This window comes from Schistocerca americana, chromosome 2 (assembly GCF_021461395.2).
Source record: "Schistocerca americana isolate TAMUIC-IGC-003095 chromosome 2, iqSchAmer2.1, whole genome shotgun sequence".
In the NCBI taxonomy this organism is placed as follows: Eukaryota; Metazoa; Arthropoda; class Insecta; order Orthoptera; family Acrididae; genus Schistocerca; species Schistocerca americana.
In genome coordinates, this window is record NC_060120.1 from 370,596,469 (window position 1) to 370,613,124 (window position 16,656).

General features: G+C 39.8%; 1 protein-coding gene across 4 annotated transcripts in view; it reads left to right on the plus strand.

Annotated features, from left to right (window-relative positions):
- Positions 1–16,656, plus strand: part of LOC124596381 (prominin-like protein) — a 527,082-nt gene that overhangs the window by 368,444 nt on the left and 141,982 nt on the right. For all 4 annotated transcript variants that reach the window (XM_047135497.1, XM_047135496.1, XM_047135495.1 and 1 more), the window contains 2 exons: positions 14,452–14,584; positions 15,036–15,188. In XM_047135497.1, coding sequence (XP_046991453.1) covers positions 14,452–14,584; positions 15,036–15,188 — 286 coding nt within the window. The remainder of the gene's footprint in view (positions 1–14,451; positions 14,585–15,035; positions 15,189–16,656) is intronic.

A 16,656-nucleotide genomic window follows, 5' to 3' on the forward strand; every position in this document is an offset into this window, starting at 1 on the left:
GTGCAGTTACTCGCAGTCTGGCCTATGTGATCAGAGACAGTGGTTTGTGTGTGTGTGTGTTTTCTGCAACTCTGCATCTTCTCTGCATGAGGTGTGATCGAAAAGTGACAGGCATTTTTTAGTTTCGTGGGCCTTATAATCTGACACACACACACACACACACACACACACACACACACACACACACACACACACAGAGAGAGAGAGAGAGAGAGAGAGAGAGAGAGAGAGAGAGAGAAGCATTGTTGATCTGATGTGTATTTGCATTTTCAACTGTTTTGAATATTTAATGTGTTGCTGTTTTGAATATTTGATGTGTTGGTGACAGTCAAATTATACATGTTTTCAAGTGGTTGGTGAACTTTTACTTTAAAAAAAGATGAATCAAAGAATTTGCATTAAATTTTACTTGAAAAATGGAGTAAAACGCAGCACCATATTCGAAATGTCTGTGGATTTTGGTGAATCTACTATGAGTAAGACAAGAGTTTCCAAGTAGTATAAACGTTTTGAAGAGGGGAAAGAAGACATTGAAGACGTCAACCATTCTGGACAGCCTAGCACATCAATTATTGATGACAGTGTGGAAGAAGTAAAGAAAAAATGTCAAATCACCATCAGAGAGTTTGCTGAATATGTTGGCATGTCCTTTGGCTCATGTCAAGCAATATTTTTAGATGTTTTGTGCATGCAATGTGTAGTAGCAAAGTTTGATCCAAAATCATTGAATTCTGACCGAGGAGACATGACATAAACATTGCTCGGAATTGCTGAATGAAGTTGACAATGACCCAGAACTTATAAAGAAGGCTATAACAGGTGATTAAACATGGTTGTTGGGGTATGTCATCAAAACCAAGGCCCAGTTGTTCCAATAGAAACTACGCGAAGAGCAAAGGCCAAAAAATTTTGACAAGTTTGATCACATGCGAAGGTTCTTCTCACTGTTTTCTTAGATTACAACATAATAGTGCATCATGAGTTCGTGCCTTGTAAGGAATACTACCTGGAAGTTACGTACTGTTTGCATGGCAGTCCGAAGAAAACAACCAGAATTTCGACAAAAACCCTCGTGAAATTGTCACGGTAATGCTCCCACTCACGCCTCAATGGTTGTTCATGATTTTTTGGCAAAAGATAAAACTGTTATGTTGCCTCAGCCACTGTATTTGTCAGACATGGCCCCCTGTGACTTCCCTCTATTCCTGAGGCTGATACGAACCATGAAAAGATGTTGTTTTGCCACCATTGATGAGATAAAAACAGAATTGCTGAAGGAGCTGAACACCATAATGAAAAGTAGGTTCCACAAGTACTGCCAAGATTGGAAAATGCACTGGCACAAGTGTATTGCATCTGAGGGGGAAGTATTTTGTCGGGGACAAAGTTGATGTTGAAGAATAAATAAAGATTCTTTAAGAAAAACGAAACTTCACTTTACTTTTTGATCCATCTTGTATGGTGAGTAGCAATCTATTACGTTGTGAATCACATGCTTGCATTGGTGAAATTCAGGGAACTTCCTGTGCTCCTTTTTGACTGATACCATATGAGAAACACCATTTGTGTACCAAAACTGGGTGGGTTTTGTATTCACCATCAAAGAAGTTGCTCTGTCAAAGTTGTTTTGATACAGAAATTTACTGCAACTGTACGGAATAGCTTCACAAACATCAGTTTAGTTTCCATGGGACAACAGATTTAACAAGCAAAGATGACATGAGAGACTACTTGCTATGTTCACTGACATTTACTGGTTTGAAAAGCAAATACTTTGATACTGTACTTATAAAGATGGTTGATACGACTAAAGTTTTGCTTATGGAAGCAATAAATGATGCATGATCTACCCAGTTACTTCTTAACTCTGGTGATGATTCCTACAATTAGATGAAACACCAAGCATGTTCGTGCAGTGATTAGCATACTGGATTTGTGTTCTGGAGGACAGAGATTCAGTCCCCATCCGACCATCCAGATTCAGGTTTTCTGTGATGTCCCTAAATCACTTAATTCAAATGTAGATATGGTTCCTTTGAAAGTGCACAACCTATTTCCTTCCTCATCCTTTTTTAATCTTGAGTTGTGCTGTCTTCTCTCAAATGATCTCATTGCTTACAGGTCATTAAATGCCAATGTTTCCTTCGATAGATGAAACAACAGGTCTTTGACTATGGCTGAATTTCAAAAATCAGGTGTCACCTAGGAAGTACTACTCATTGTTTAAAAGTAAATTCAAAGTCATTTAATTTCTCTGTAAGACATGAAAATGCCATTTTTGACCTCATGTTGAGACTGACAAACTTCCATCAGCATTTAAAAAAATGAAATAATTGTCACGTGTTTGGAAATTATACTATCTCTGTTTTTATACAAGTGTTTCCAGTTACAAAACATCATCTATTGGTACAATGGAGCAGTGCACACACATGCCAGTGGCAGCTTTAGTTGGTATCTCATTGACTGGCTTGACTACTTGACTGTTGAGGATGGTCATAATAGAATCTTATTACCTGTTAGTCTTTCTGTCATGATACTGAATGGTTTTTCCCTAATCTGTGGACAGAGCATGACAGGAAAGTGGTTTTCTCATTTTAAGGAGGATCGTTTTGACATCAGTGACTCTACACATTCAGAAAGACATTCGAGATTTGATGAAGATCGTTTAAATGCATTAGTCCACAATGATCGAGATCAGTGTACTCGGGAACTGTCAGATTTGATGAAGTGTGATCATTGTGGCATCAGACATCTTTTGCATGTAATGGGAAAGGTTTGGAAATCGGGTGTATGGGTACCACATACGAGGTGCGGCTAGAAAAAAACTGGACTGATGCTGGAAAAAACATTTATTTACAATTATTTACAATTTCATGTTATCTCCTTCAATGTACTCTCCTCCTCGGTCTCAACACCGCTCCATACGAATTTTCCACTGTTCATAGCAATGCTGCAGATTATTTTCGGTAAGTCCATACATTACTTCCGTCGCTTTTTCTTTTACTGCTTCAACAGTCTCAAATCTAGTTCCTTTCAAAGCTGACTTGACTTTAGGGAAAAGAAAAAAAAACGTCTTCACTGACAACGCACTGTGAGCTGGGGCATTGTCTTGGTGAAGGATCCATGACTTTTTTCTCCACAAATCGTTCCGTTTTCTCCGTACTCGCTCACGTAGGGTAGCCAGGACGCTAATGTAGTAATGCTGATTCACTGTTTGTCCCTCTGGTACCCAATCAATGTGCACAATCCCTTTGATGTCAAAAAAAACAATCAGCATTGCCTTGAATTTCGATTTTGACATTCGTGGTTTTTTTTGTCGTGGAGAACCAGGAGTTTTCCAATGCATCGATTGGCGTTTAGTTTCGGGATCGTAAGTAAAAAACCACAATTCATCGCAAGTAATAACATTTTGTAAGAAGGTGGGATCACTTTCAATGTTTTCCAGGATGTCAGAACAAATCATTCTTCGGCGATCCTTCTGTTCAATTGTGAGACACTTTGGAACCATTTTTGAATACACTTTGTTCATGTTGAAACTTTCATGAAGAATCTGCCTAACACTTTCCTTGTCAACTCCTGTTAACTCAGACACTGCTCTGATTGTTAAACGGCGATCTTGTCGAACAAGTTTACCGATTTTTTCAATGTTTGCATCAGTTTTTGCTGACAATGGTCTGCCAGTGCGAGTCTCATAACTGGTGTCTTCGCGGCCATCTTTAAATCGTTTAAACCACTCAGACACTTGTGTTCGCGATAAACAATCATCGCCGTACACTTGTTGTAACATTACAAACGTTTCACTTGCAGATTTTCCTACTTTGAAACAAAATTTGATGTTAACACGCTGTTCTTTCTGTACACTCAACATTTTTCAACGCACAGACAAAACGTCAACTACTTAAAACAGACGCCACGGGCAGACTGAGTGCAGGAGACAGATGAAACTCGAGCAGTAGGTGGAGCGAGAGTCACGTGACAGGCCACGCGACTTTCAGCCTTATTGCATTCGTTTTATTGTTTCACCAGTACTAGTCCGGTTTTTTTCTAGCCACACCTCGTATGATAAGCCAAACCCACAAAAATCAACATGTGGCTCTATGTGCATCTGTGCTTGCTCGTCAGTTGGCTCGTGAACAACACCGACCATTATCCCTTTGGCTGCCGCAGCCGTGCATCCATCTAGCAGGGTCGAGCGTGCCGTTGAGGCCGCCTAATCCTGGTACCTACACGAATGGCTTTCCCCACGGACCGTTGCTTGCAGCTGAGCTCGCGCTTGGCCGAACATGCCCTGTGCTGAATTTTTCTCAAGCCAAGGGGTGCACGGCTGTCTCACCTTCTGAGTGTGATTACTGTACATGATGTATTACTGTCACATGATGTATCTCGATACTTTTTCCGTGACTGTGAATCTGCAGATGAATTACTGGACACACATGATGTGCATTGAAACTGCTTATGTTGCTAAGAATCACTATAATAAACGATATGTAGAATTAATTAATTGTTAGCTTTGCTGTCTTAAGCTTACTGCAATTAATGAAAAATAATTTCACACCAGATGCGTTTTGCTTTTATTTGCAAAGCATCTTCTGTGTTCACTGGTTTTCCTGCTTCATGTGTTGCGCACCACTGCTTTCCCTCTGTTCATTAGCAGAGGTTGACATGAAGCAGGAAAAACAGTGAACACAGAGGATGCTTTGTAAATAAAAGCAAAACACATCTAGTGTGAAATTCCTCTTCATTAATTGCAGTAAGATTAAGACAGCAAAGCTAACAATAATTAATTGTTAGAGGTGCTGCGGAAGGTCGCCATGCAAATGAACGTGATTTTTGTTTAAATCAGCAATGTAGCACTATGTTTGTTTTAATTTTATGCTTAATAGATTCATTGGCATCTGAGAAATGCAGTTTGTGTTTTTGAGAGTGCGGTAACACCTCTGTAAAATGGCTTCAAAGTCAGAAATCATAAGTGTTGGAGCAATTTTACACCTTCCGAATATATTTTCCATCCTTCTTTTTGATCCGGGCTTTGGACCGGCACTGGCGAAGTTCAAAATATATATGTTTTTATTTTATTTTGGATACAATTTTTATATTTTTTATATCCTTTTTGTTGTCTTTTACTTTTAGAAATATCAATGTCGCTTCTTCTCTTCTGAGTGATTATAGACGGTTAATACGAGGTTGAGTCAAATGAAAACCTTAAATAATATTTAAAAAAATATTTATTGTGCAGGAGTGGTACAGAGCTGTATTACTTTTCAACATAATCTCCCCCACACTCAATGCAGGTCCTCCAGTGCTTACAAACTGCGCAAATTCCTTTAGAAAAAAATTCTTTTGTTAGTCCGCGCAACCACTCATGCAACGCGTGGCGTACCTCTTCATTAAAACGTCAGAACGGAACTTCTTTCCTCCTGTTGTGTCTCTGAGTGGTCCAGACATATGGGAATCACTTGGGGCAAGGTCTGGCGAGTATGGTGGATTAGGAAGACACTCAAAATGCAGGTCTGTGATTGCTGCAACTGTTGTACAGGCAGTGTGGGGGCTTGCAGGACACCTGGTGACAGCAATCCACATCACTTTGATGTGATTGCAGGCCGCATATGATTTTTTTAGGAGATCTGTGTATGATGCACTGGTGACACTAGTCCCTCTAGGCATGTAATGCTCCAAAATGATGCCTTTTTTGTCCCAAAAGAGAGTCAGCATAGCCTTCCCTGCTGATGGTTCTGTTTGAAACTTCTTTGGTTTTGGTGATGAGGAATGGCGCCATTCCTTGCTCGCTCTCATCATTTCCGGTTGGTGGAAGTGAACCCAGGTTTTGTCCCCATGTAATGATTCTTGCAAGGAAGCCATCATCTTGTCGTTCAGAGTGCTGAAGAAGTTCTTCACAAGCATCAACACGTCGTTCTCTCATTTCAGGAGTCAGCTGCTGTGGCACCCATCTTGCAGACACTGTGAAACTGGAGCACATTATGCACAATGTGGTGTGCTGACCCATGACTAGTCTGTAAACATGCTGCAATGGTCTGTGGAGTCACAACTCGTTGTGCCTGACCTGAATGAGGAGCATCTCCCATTGAAGTCAAACCATTTGCGAACTTCCTACTCCATTCGTAGACTTGCTGATGTGACAAACATGCATCACAGTACTGAACCTTCACTCATCGATGAATTTCAATAGAATTCACACCTTAACTATGCAAAAACCGAATAACAGAATGCTGTTCTTCCCTGGCGCAAGTCGCAAGTGGGGCAGCCATCTTTATACTGATACTGCGACGGTATGTGTGCATCTGCAGTATGCTGCCACCTGCAGGCCATTCTACACACTGTTTGTTGCACGCTTACCAACTTACAGGATAATGGCGCAAAGTTTCGATTTGTTATTACAAATTTAAGGTTTTTATTTGACTCACGCTTGTAGTTTTGTTTAGTATGATATGCCTCAAAACATGGCACTACACATAGTGGTATGTTGCATGCTCTAAATTTGTATCTCGTTTCTCGGTGCTCTTTCTGCTTCCAGCACACTGTGCACCGATGCATTGGCATACATTTCTTCGCATTTTACATCTCAATGTCCTTTTGAAAATGCCTCCCAGTAAATCTTGGTGGATTCTCGTCTTCAGAGTGTTTTCCTCTGCCAGCTTTCCTCCATTCTTTTGTGTAAGTTTCAACAAGCTCTCTTACCAGACATAATTGAAATTCCACTAGTTGCATTATTCATCCTGTTACTACTCTGTGGAGAGCATGGACATTTAAAATGCGCAGATCCAGTACGTGGAAAAAGAACTTTTTGTACCACTTGACAGTCTTTCGTACTGATTGCACTGAACTCAGCAGCATGTCACAGCGATCAACAGCACCCATACTCTTGTTGTAATCTGCAACACATTGTGGTGTCCTTAATCTTTCACCTCTCTTTCTGTTTGTCTTTTCCATCTCAACTATTTCTGCAGTTTTACAGGTGGTCAGCATCTACACTTCTCTTTTGTCACACCATCTCATGGCAAGGATTGTGTCAGTGGACATAAACTGTATTTCTCCTCGTTTTAGTTTGTTTTCTAATTTTGGCATGTTATGTCTGTTTTTGTGAACAGTACCACATGCGTTTGTTCCATGGTTATGAAGCCAAAGGAACAGGTCTGGGCTTGAATACCAATCATCGAAATAGAGTGTATGTCCCTGTCCTAAAAATGGTTTCATCGATGCTACTACTATGTTGCCACTTTTCCCCAGATTGTGGAAGTCAATTGCAGTATTTGTGCCTGTGTAAACAATGAAATCCAGGATATAACCTGTCTGGCAGTCACATAGCACAAATGTTTTTATTCCAAACCTACTTCTTTTCGAGGGAATGTACTGTTTGAACAATAATCACCCTTTGAACAACAAGAGGCTTTCGTCAATGCAGAGCTTTTGATATGGATGAAATATACTGCAAAATGTTGTGCGAATTTTATCAACAATATACCTAATTTTAAATAACTTGTCTCCTTCATTGGTGACAGAGTTGTCACTGAAGTGAAGCATTCTTAAAATTAACAGAAAACGGCCCCTGTGCTTAATTTTGTCAAAAACAGGAGTGTTAAAGAGTATGTCTGTGGATCAATAGTCACTGATTTTCAGCTTTTTCATATGAGCCATTAGCATACAAACAGCAACGAAGGAAATGCAGTTCCTCGAAGCCCATTTCTTTCCATCTGGACAAACGAGAATTCTCTGATTCTGGCGTATTTTCTTAAAAAAAAAAAAAAATTCTGTTGGTTTCATCTGCTACAAATTTAATCAGTTCTTCTATTAAAAATACTAGGAATTATGATAATACACTTGAATCTGGCCCTAAATCACTGTTGTGTCCAGAAGCTGAAGCATCGAACGCATGCATAAATGGACGAAAATCACTTTTCTTCCGGTCAAACGTGTCGCTAAAGCGAGCTCTTTTCAATGGCACTTCACTATCACTCTCAGACCCATCAGATTCTGAATGATATATCCCTCCCATGTTGACAGATGCATTGTGCCAGCTGAAGTACATGGCACAGGACTTTTACTTAGAGATTCAATCGAAGAATAATCACTGCCATCGCTGTCGAAAATTTCATTCTCACTGTTGCTTCTAGTGAGAATTTCGAAGATTTCTTTGTCTGTACAACCATGAAGGTGTGTCATTTTCTTCTCAAAACGTTAACGGCGTGAACAGTCAGGAAATGCACATATGAAAACTGCGACACAAGAACACAGCAGCAAATGCTCACGAGACTTCAACCGTGCCAGCGGAACACTGAACAGCTACTAGGCGCTCAGCATGAATATACGGCTGGGTGTGTTAATGCGGCCAGAGGCCACAGGGGAAGAAGTGGCAGCGTGTCTCAGCACATCAGGAACACACAGGTGCCACTAATGCAGCGCGCGTAAACACGTTCAGAGTACCAGGTAGAAGGACTGGTGGTGCACGTAAATACATTCAGAGCACACACGGACAGGTACAAAGGCACACATTAACATGTCCAGAGCAGTTAGAGGGTTATTATCCTGTATTGTTACTAGTGATGAGATATGGTATCTCTATGCAAACATAGGGAAAAGAAACAAATGGTTGGGCCCAGACAAAGCAGCAACTCCTCATAGAAAGACCTGCGTGCATACTCAAAAGATAATGTTATGCATCTGGTGGAACAGGGATGGTGTGGTGTACTATGAATTGCTTCCACAAAGTGTAACCCTTTCTGATATTTGTTGTCAACAACTGAGACATCTTACAGACCCAATCCAAGAACAACAAATTGAAAGACTGCATGAAGTGAAGTGATGCTGCTCTGTGATAATATCCACCTGCTTTCTTCTAGACTGACGAAGAACACTGTACAGCAATTTGGGTGGGAAGTCATTCCACACCCACATTCACTTACTCTTGTGCCCTCAGATTTTCATGTTTTCCGCTCTCTATTGAACAGCCTTTAAGGAACTTCCTTTCCGAGTGAAAATATGCTCCAAGCATAGTTTAATGAGTTTTTAGCTTTAGATTGTTGTAAATAGTGAAGGAGAATATACGAGGGCTATTCAGAAAGTAGGGAAAGTTTTGGCATTAAAGAAAAGCTAAGTACAAGAAATACATTTTATTATACACATCTGAAAGAATGATTGACATACTGCTTTTCCACTAGTCACCAACACATTGAGGCACTTATCATGAGAGTGGACAGGCTTTGAAAGACCTTCGTCGTAAAATTCTGCCGCCTGAGACTTCAGCCAGTGAGTCACGGCCGCCTAGAGTTCTGCGTCGTCATCAAAGCGCTGCATTGCAAGACAATACTTCATGTTGGGAAACAAGTGGAAGTCGCTTGGTGCAAGATTGGGGCTATAGGGCTGATGAGGGAAAATTTCCTATTTTAATGAATTAAGGGCTTCTTTAGTGCGGTTTGCCATGTGAGGTCGGGCATTGTCACCCAAAAACAAAATTTTGGATGTCAGCTTTCCTCGGCCTTTGTTTTGAACTGTTCTTCTAAAGCTGTGCAAAGTTTGACAGTACCAGGCAGAATTTATGGTTGCTCCACGCTCAAGAAAATCAATAAGCACACCTTGCCTATCCCAAAACACTGTCGCCATCAACTTCCTTGCTGACAAGGTTTTCTTGGTAACCTTGTGTGCCCCCACTCCATGGACTGTAATTTTGTCTCACAATTGACATGTTTCACCCAAGTCTCATCACCGGTTATGGTTCGATCCAGTGATGAACCACCATGTTTGTGGTAGGTCTCCAGAATGTCAATGTTGCCCCAATTCACTGTTCTTTATGGTGCTCTCTAAGCATTTAGGGCACCCATTGTGCCCAAAATTTGTGGTAGCCTTGCTTTTGAGTGACAATTTCAACAAAAAAGTCCGTGAAACTTGTGGAAAAGAAAGCAACAGTTTTCACAAATCATTTCATCAACTTAAGTGACAAGATCATCAGTCACAATGCTTGGGGTCCACTCTTCTCTTCATCATGAACGTTGGTTCAGCAATTTTTAAACTGAATGCACCATTTCCGGATGGAACATTCGCTCATTACGTTGTTTCCGTACACTTCACACAGTTCACGATAAATTTCTATAGATTTTAGGTTATTTTGCCAACAAAAACCGTATCACAGACCGCACCTCACAAATTGCGGCATTTTTGATTGCAGCGCACATTTCAAATTCGAATATCGAAAAAACCAGGTGCGCAGAGACGTTCCTGCTGTCACCTATGGATACTGACCGAGTTGCTGAGCACGCACGTACCAAAATATACGTGATCGGTGTGCTTAGCGGTGTCAGACGGAAACGTTCCCTACTTTCTGAATAGCCCTCGTATTATTGATGACTAAAGTCTCTGTTATGTGTATCGACTGTGTTTATTAAACTCACGGTGTATACGACCCGGGACAACCGGGAGATCCGGGAAAAACCTGGGAATTTTTTCATCTGGGAGAAAACCGGGAAAAACCCGGGAATTGTTTAGAATTCCGGGAATTTTTCATTGTTTTAGTTTTCAGTTAAATTTTTGTGATTTTGACTGGTAAGAACTAATACTCTAACAAAGGATATTACTGAATCCTGCTATTGCAGAATAATACTGCAGCAACAAAACATGAACGAGAGAAAAAAGAAAACGAAAATAATAAAACTTAAGTTGCAAAGGATATACACCGTATACAACAACAAAACAGTGCTTATGCAAGCGTCTGCCAACAGGAAAGTGTGTCGAAGGCTTTAGGAAGACTATGCAATGCTTTATAACAACAAACTGCCTCCGATGAGCGTGACGTGACAACTGTTTAAATTAGATTCGTTTGAGCTGTTGCGGATGGGCTCTTCATCGTGCGCAGTTGAGTCGCGTATGATTAGTACCTTCTCCCACTTCTGGTTACAGAAGTGTGGCTGAGCACAACTACTTAATATTGCCTCAGTTCGGAAATATAGTAAATCTGGAGCTGATGCACGAGCAGTCTGAGTTGAGGTGGGGAGCGCCCACACGATCTGTGTTTACGTTTAGTGATTTTGTTGTTTCCTCTTCATTTATTGCTCTCATGTTAAATGATAACAAAACGGAATTTCATGGCCGGGAGCTATCAAATGAATTAAAATAAGTTTGCATTATTACAGAAGCCTAAAATATGTTATTAGTTTCAGATTTTATTTCCATCTTTCTGACTGGACAATGAAGTTATTTTTGCCGGTTTGGTTAAGAGATTTGGCTTAAAGTTAATCTTTTCTGCTGAGGCAGTCAATTTATTTGAAATGAAGTGTTTAATTTCACACTATTGGCTAGTTTCAACTGTTCGCTGCATGTCAAGTGCACGTATGGCATTGTGCCATAATAAAGAACCAAACATGAGATAATACAGTACTGCTACTCCAAGAAAATTTACATACTAATGTGCATTTTAAGCCGAATTATGCGTTTTAGTATGGTTCACGAAATTCTGACGCTCTTGAAGTATCACCTGATGTCTTGTTTCTTTTATGCCATACATAACATCATTTAATGTTTTACACGTACGAACATATGGGCTTCCTGCGTCGTCGTAGCTGTGCTAACTCGGTGACGCTTGTTATTTGGCGTTCTCTTGCAACTGCTGAAATGAACCTATTTCTAACAGGTCGCGGGAAAATGTTGTGAATGGTGGTTTGAAAAGCGTTACATTTAAAGCAGATTTCCTTTTATGCAAGATGAACTATGTGCGAGAATGTATGATGAATTTCTTAAATCACGAAGCGTTTGACTCGCATTTAAAAATCAACTCTTTGAGGACGACCATTTACAAGAATTTCAAGCCCAAAAGATCATACATTTACGTCGTTTTAGTGGCACATTTGTGTGATGTAGCTTAAAGTGTAACACGCGCAAAAAAGATCAACATTATATGTGAAAGCTTAGCTTCTCTTCCAGCTTATTAATCTTAAAGACCAATATTATATGTGAATGCTATGTATACTAATTTAAACCATTAACTTTTCTTACTTGGGTGTTTGCGCTACTTACGAGTGATCCTGCTATTAGCTGACTACATCACATGTCCTAGGCTGTCATCAGCTGGCAAGATCACGTGACAGAAGCTATGATTGTCTTACAAAAGCATGTTGCAATCTCGATTTCAATGTTTCAGAAAGTAACATGCGGTGTTCGGTGGAATTCAAATTTATACCTTTGTAATACGAAAATATGCAGCGTACATGTTGCTGCACATCAAAGGTCTTTCAGAACGTGTTTTCCCCCCATCTGAGTTTCGTTTTCTAAAGTACCGGGAAATTCTACTCCCGCATATAAAACCATAGGGCTGATGAGTTTCACAGTGTCGAGGAAGAGTATACTGTCACTTAACACCGAAAAAGTGTATTTTCAACCAGGAGAAAGTGTATTTTTAACCGGGAAAAATCTGGGAATTTTTTTTCCTTGTCCACGTATACACCCTGAAACTTAAAGGAAAAATGCTATAAACTTGTGCACCGAAACAATATTTTTCACTTTATTTTGTGCAACTTGTATGCTGGATTCTGTTCATAGAGTTCAGGCAAGACATCATTCTGTGAGGCTGTAATTTATTCAGCCAGGTGGAAAGATGTCCTTGCTAATATTTATTGAGGCTGTGATGTCCACGCAGAAGGAAAAACAATATTCCTAACTTGACTTTATGGCCAATATGTAACTGCATAGGAATAATTTTGATACTATATAATCCATCAGGTGTCTCAGTGTCATTATTATTCTGATAGACACCTGGCTTCTCTTCCCAACTAGTAGACGTCATAGTTTCTGAAAATATTTCTGTTTAATTGAAATTTCGAAGGATTGTGAAAGTTAATTTGGAATATCCTAATACTTTACGCTGCAAAGGATGGTGAAAGTTGATTTTGAACATCCTGCCTCTATACTTAACACTGAGATGACAAAAGTCATGGGATACCTCCTAATAACATGTCAGACCTCCTTTTGTGCTCCGTAGTCAGCAGCTTGACTTGGAATGGATTCAACAATTTGTCGGAAGTCCCCTGCAATAATATTGAGGTATACTGTCTCTATTGCCATACATAATTCCATTAAGTGTTTCCAATGCAGGATTTTCTGCATGAACTGACCTCTCAGTTATGTCCCGTAATGCTTGATTGGTGGCTAAATCATTCACTCAAATTGTCCAGAATGCTCATCAAACAATCATGAACAATTGTGGCTCATGACATGGCACATTGTCATCCAAAAAAATTCCATCATTGTTTGTGAACATGAAGTCCATGAATGGCTGAAAATGGTCTCCAAGTAACCGAACATAACCATTTCCAGTCAATGATCAGTTCAGTTGGGCCAGAGAACCCAGTCCATTCCATGTAAACACAGCCCACAGTATTATGGAGCCATCACCAGCAAGCACAATGCCTTGCTGACAACCAGGGTCTTATGGTTTCATGGGATCTGCACCACACTTGAACCCCACCATCATGTCTTACCAACTGAAATCGGGACTCATATGACCAATCCACTGTTTTCCATTTATGTAGGGTCCAACCGATATGGTCACCTGCCAAGGAGAGGTGCTGCAGGTGATGCCATGCTGTTAACAAAGGCACTTGCTTTGGTTGTCTGCTGGCATAGACCATTCCAGCCAAATTTTGTCACACTGCTCGAACAGATACATTCTTTGTATGTCCCACATTGATTTCTGCTGTTATTCCACACAGTGTTGTTTGTCTGTTAACACTAACAACTCTATGCAAAACGCTGCATCTCCTTGTCGTTAAGTGAGGACCATCAGCTGCTGCCTTGTTCATGGTGATAGGTAATGGCTGAAATTTGGTATTGTTGACATTGTGGGTCTCATAATAAAAAATTTCGTAATTATTTTCGAAATGGAATGTCCCAAGCTTCTAGCTCCAACTATCATTCCACATTCAGAGTCTGTTAATTCCCATTGTATGGCCATAATCATGTCCGAAACCTTTCGCTTGAATCACCTGAGTAAAAATGACAGCTCCACCAATGCACTGCCCTTTTATACGTAGTATATGCGATGCAATACTACCGCCATTTATATATGGGCATCCCACGACTTTTGTTACATCAGTGTAAGTATTTCCATCCTTCATTGGGTACTGTAGTGTAACATGTAGTGCCTCTTAACTCTAGCATTTAATACAGATGTCAAATGTCTAACTTGTAAATGTGTGTCATATTAAATATGAAAGGCAGTCTGCTATAATGCAGGAATGTTCTTCCAAGCTGTTCCCTATACACCTGCATGTATATCGTGGAAACCACCCCCCCCCCCCCCCCTCCAATCCAACACACGCGCACGCTCCCCCCCCCCCCCCCCCCCCCCCCCCACACACACACACAGAGAGAGAGAGAGAGAGAGAGAGAGAGAGAGAGGAGGGGGGGGGGGGGAGCACTCCTGAACCAAAGTCATTTTTATTTTCTTTGCAGGTGCTGCTATTCAGGATAAAGCTGACAAAATTTCAAAAATGGTTGAGAAACTTAATGATGAGATTAATGATAGTGTAAGAAAACCTATTACCAATAATTTGCAAAAGGGAATCGATGATTACAGCCGATACAGGTATTTTATTCTTCTAAGTTACCATTTCTAACTTCTTTGTTATTAATACCTAAGAAAACAGACCAAAGTGAGTTCAAATACTGCATGCATTGAATGTAATGAATTGAACTGGATTAATAACTACTCAATGTAAAGGAAACAACTCCCAAAAGCATTAAATTGAAAATTGGTTCTTGAGGAGGATAAAGGAAATGTCATGTTAAGACTGTATTTTATCAACATGGGGAGTGTACTGACTGAGAGTTCTTTTGAAAGGGGATGTGGAAAATTTTTATTAAATAATATAACCCCTTCTAATTTGTAACTGTTATGACTTGTTTTCTTGTACTGATTACTGTGTTAATGCACGCAATAGCTTAGTCAGCTCTTTCTTATTAAGTTAAAGTGGGTTTTATCTGTAACCGAAGTTTAAAAATTATAATTAAATGTGGCACCTCATGATGTTTTCTAGATACTACATTGACATATCTGTGAGTTCAGTGGTACTTGTAGTATTGCTGTGTATGACACTGGGACTTTTTTATGGTTTTTGTGGCAAACGACCTGACGCCATGTTCAATGAAGATTGTTGTAACAAAGGCACTGGTGCAAGTTTCTTAAAACTGTAAGTAACACAATAATTAAAATTTTCTTTTATTTGTCTTGTTACACAGACAATAATGCATCGTATATACGATCACAAATACCCTGCGTTTTAATTTTTACTGTATTACACTGGTGTGCCTTTTATAGAAGTAGTATATTATAGAGGATAGGACTTCCCTTGTGAGTAAGATACTGCATGCAGATATAATATATAATTTCTCTGTGTCATATTCCAAATTAGTTAATATATGAATTTTAAAGCAACAGCTTACATTATAATTATTTGACAACTGTTTTTGTAATAACTCTTCTTTTGGAGCTAGAAAAAGAAAATAATGCTTAATTTAGTTGTGACTCTGGAAATTTGGAAAACAGTCTCAAGTGAGTGGAGAAAGTGCAGCTGACTCCTCTATATAAGAAGGGTTAAAGAACGGAGCTGAAAACTTTCAGACCAGTATTCTTAACATCAGTTTGCTACAGAATTCTAGAACATGTTCTGAGTTGGAATATAATAAATTTCCTAGAGACCGACCATGAATCACCATGCTTTTAGAAAGAATTGCTTGTGTGGAACTCAGCTTGCCCTTTCTCACATGATACTCTGTGAACTGTGGATGAAGGGCAACAGGCAGATTCCATATTACAAGATTTCTGAAAAGCATTTGTCACGGTACCCCACTGCAGACTTTTAACGAATGTAGAAGCGTATGGAATAGGTTCCCAGATATGTGAGTGGCTTGAAGACTTATTAAGTAATAGAACACAGTATGTTGTCATCTACATCTATGTGATTAGTCTGGTATTCAAAATAAAGTGCCTGGCAGGGTTTGATGAACCACCTTCAAGCTTTCTCTCTACCGTTCCACTTTTGAATGGCGTGTGGGAAAAACAAACACTTAAATTTTTCTGTGCAAGCCGTGATTTCTCTTATTTTATTGTGATTATCATTTGTCCCTATGTAGGTGGGTACCAAAAGAATGTTTTTGCAATCGGAGGAGAAAACTGGTGATTGAAATTTCATAAAAAGATCCCGCTGCAACCTAAAACGCCTTTTTTTTAATGATTGCCACTCCAGTTCACACATCATGACTGTGGCACTATCTCCCCTATTTCACAATAACAGAAAATGAACTGCCTTTGAACTTTTTGATGTCATCCATCAGTCCCACCTCATGCGGATCCCACACCACACAGCAATACCCCAGAATAGGGCGGACAAGCATGGTGTAAACAGTCTCTTTAGTAGACTGTTGGGCCTTCTAAGTGTTCTGCCAATGAATCACAGTCTTTGGTTTGCTCTACCCACAACATTATCTATGTGATCGTTCCAATTTAGGTTATTTGTAATTGTAATCCCTAAGTATTTAGTTGAATTTACAACCTTCAGATTTGTGTGCCTTATCACATAATCAAAATTTAGCAGATTTCTTTTAATACTCATGTGAATAACTTCATACACTTTTCTTTATTCAGGGTCAGTTGCCACT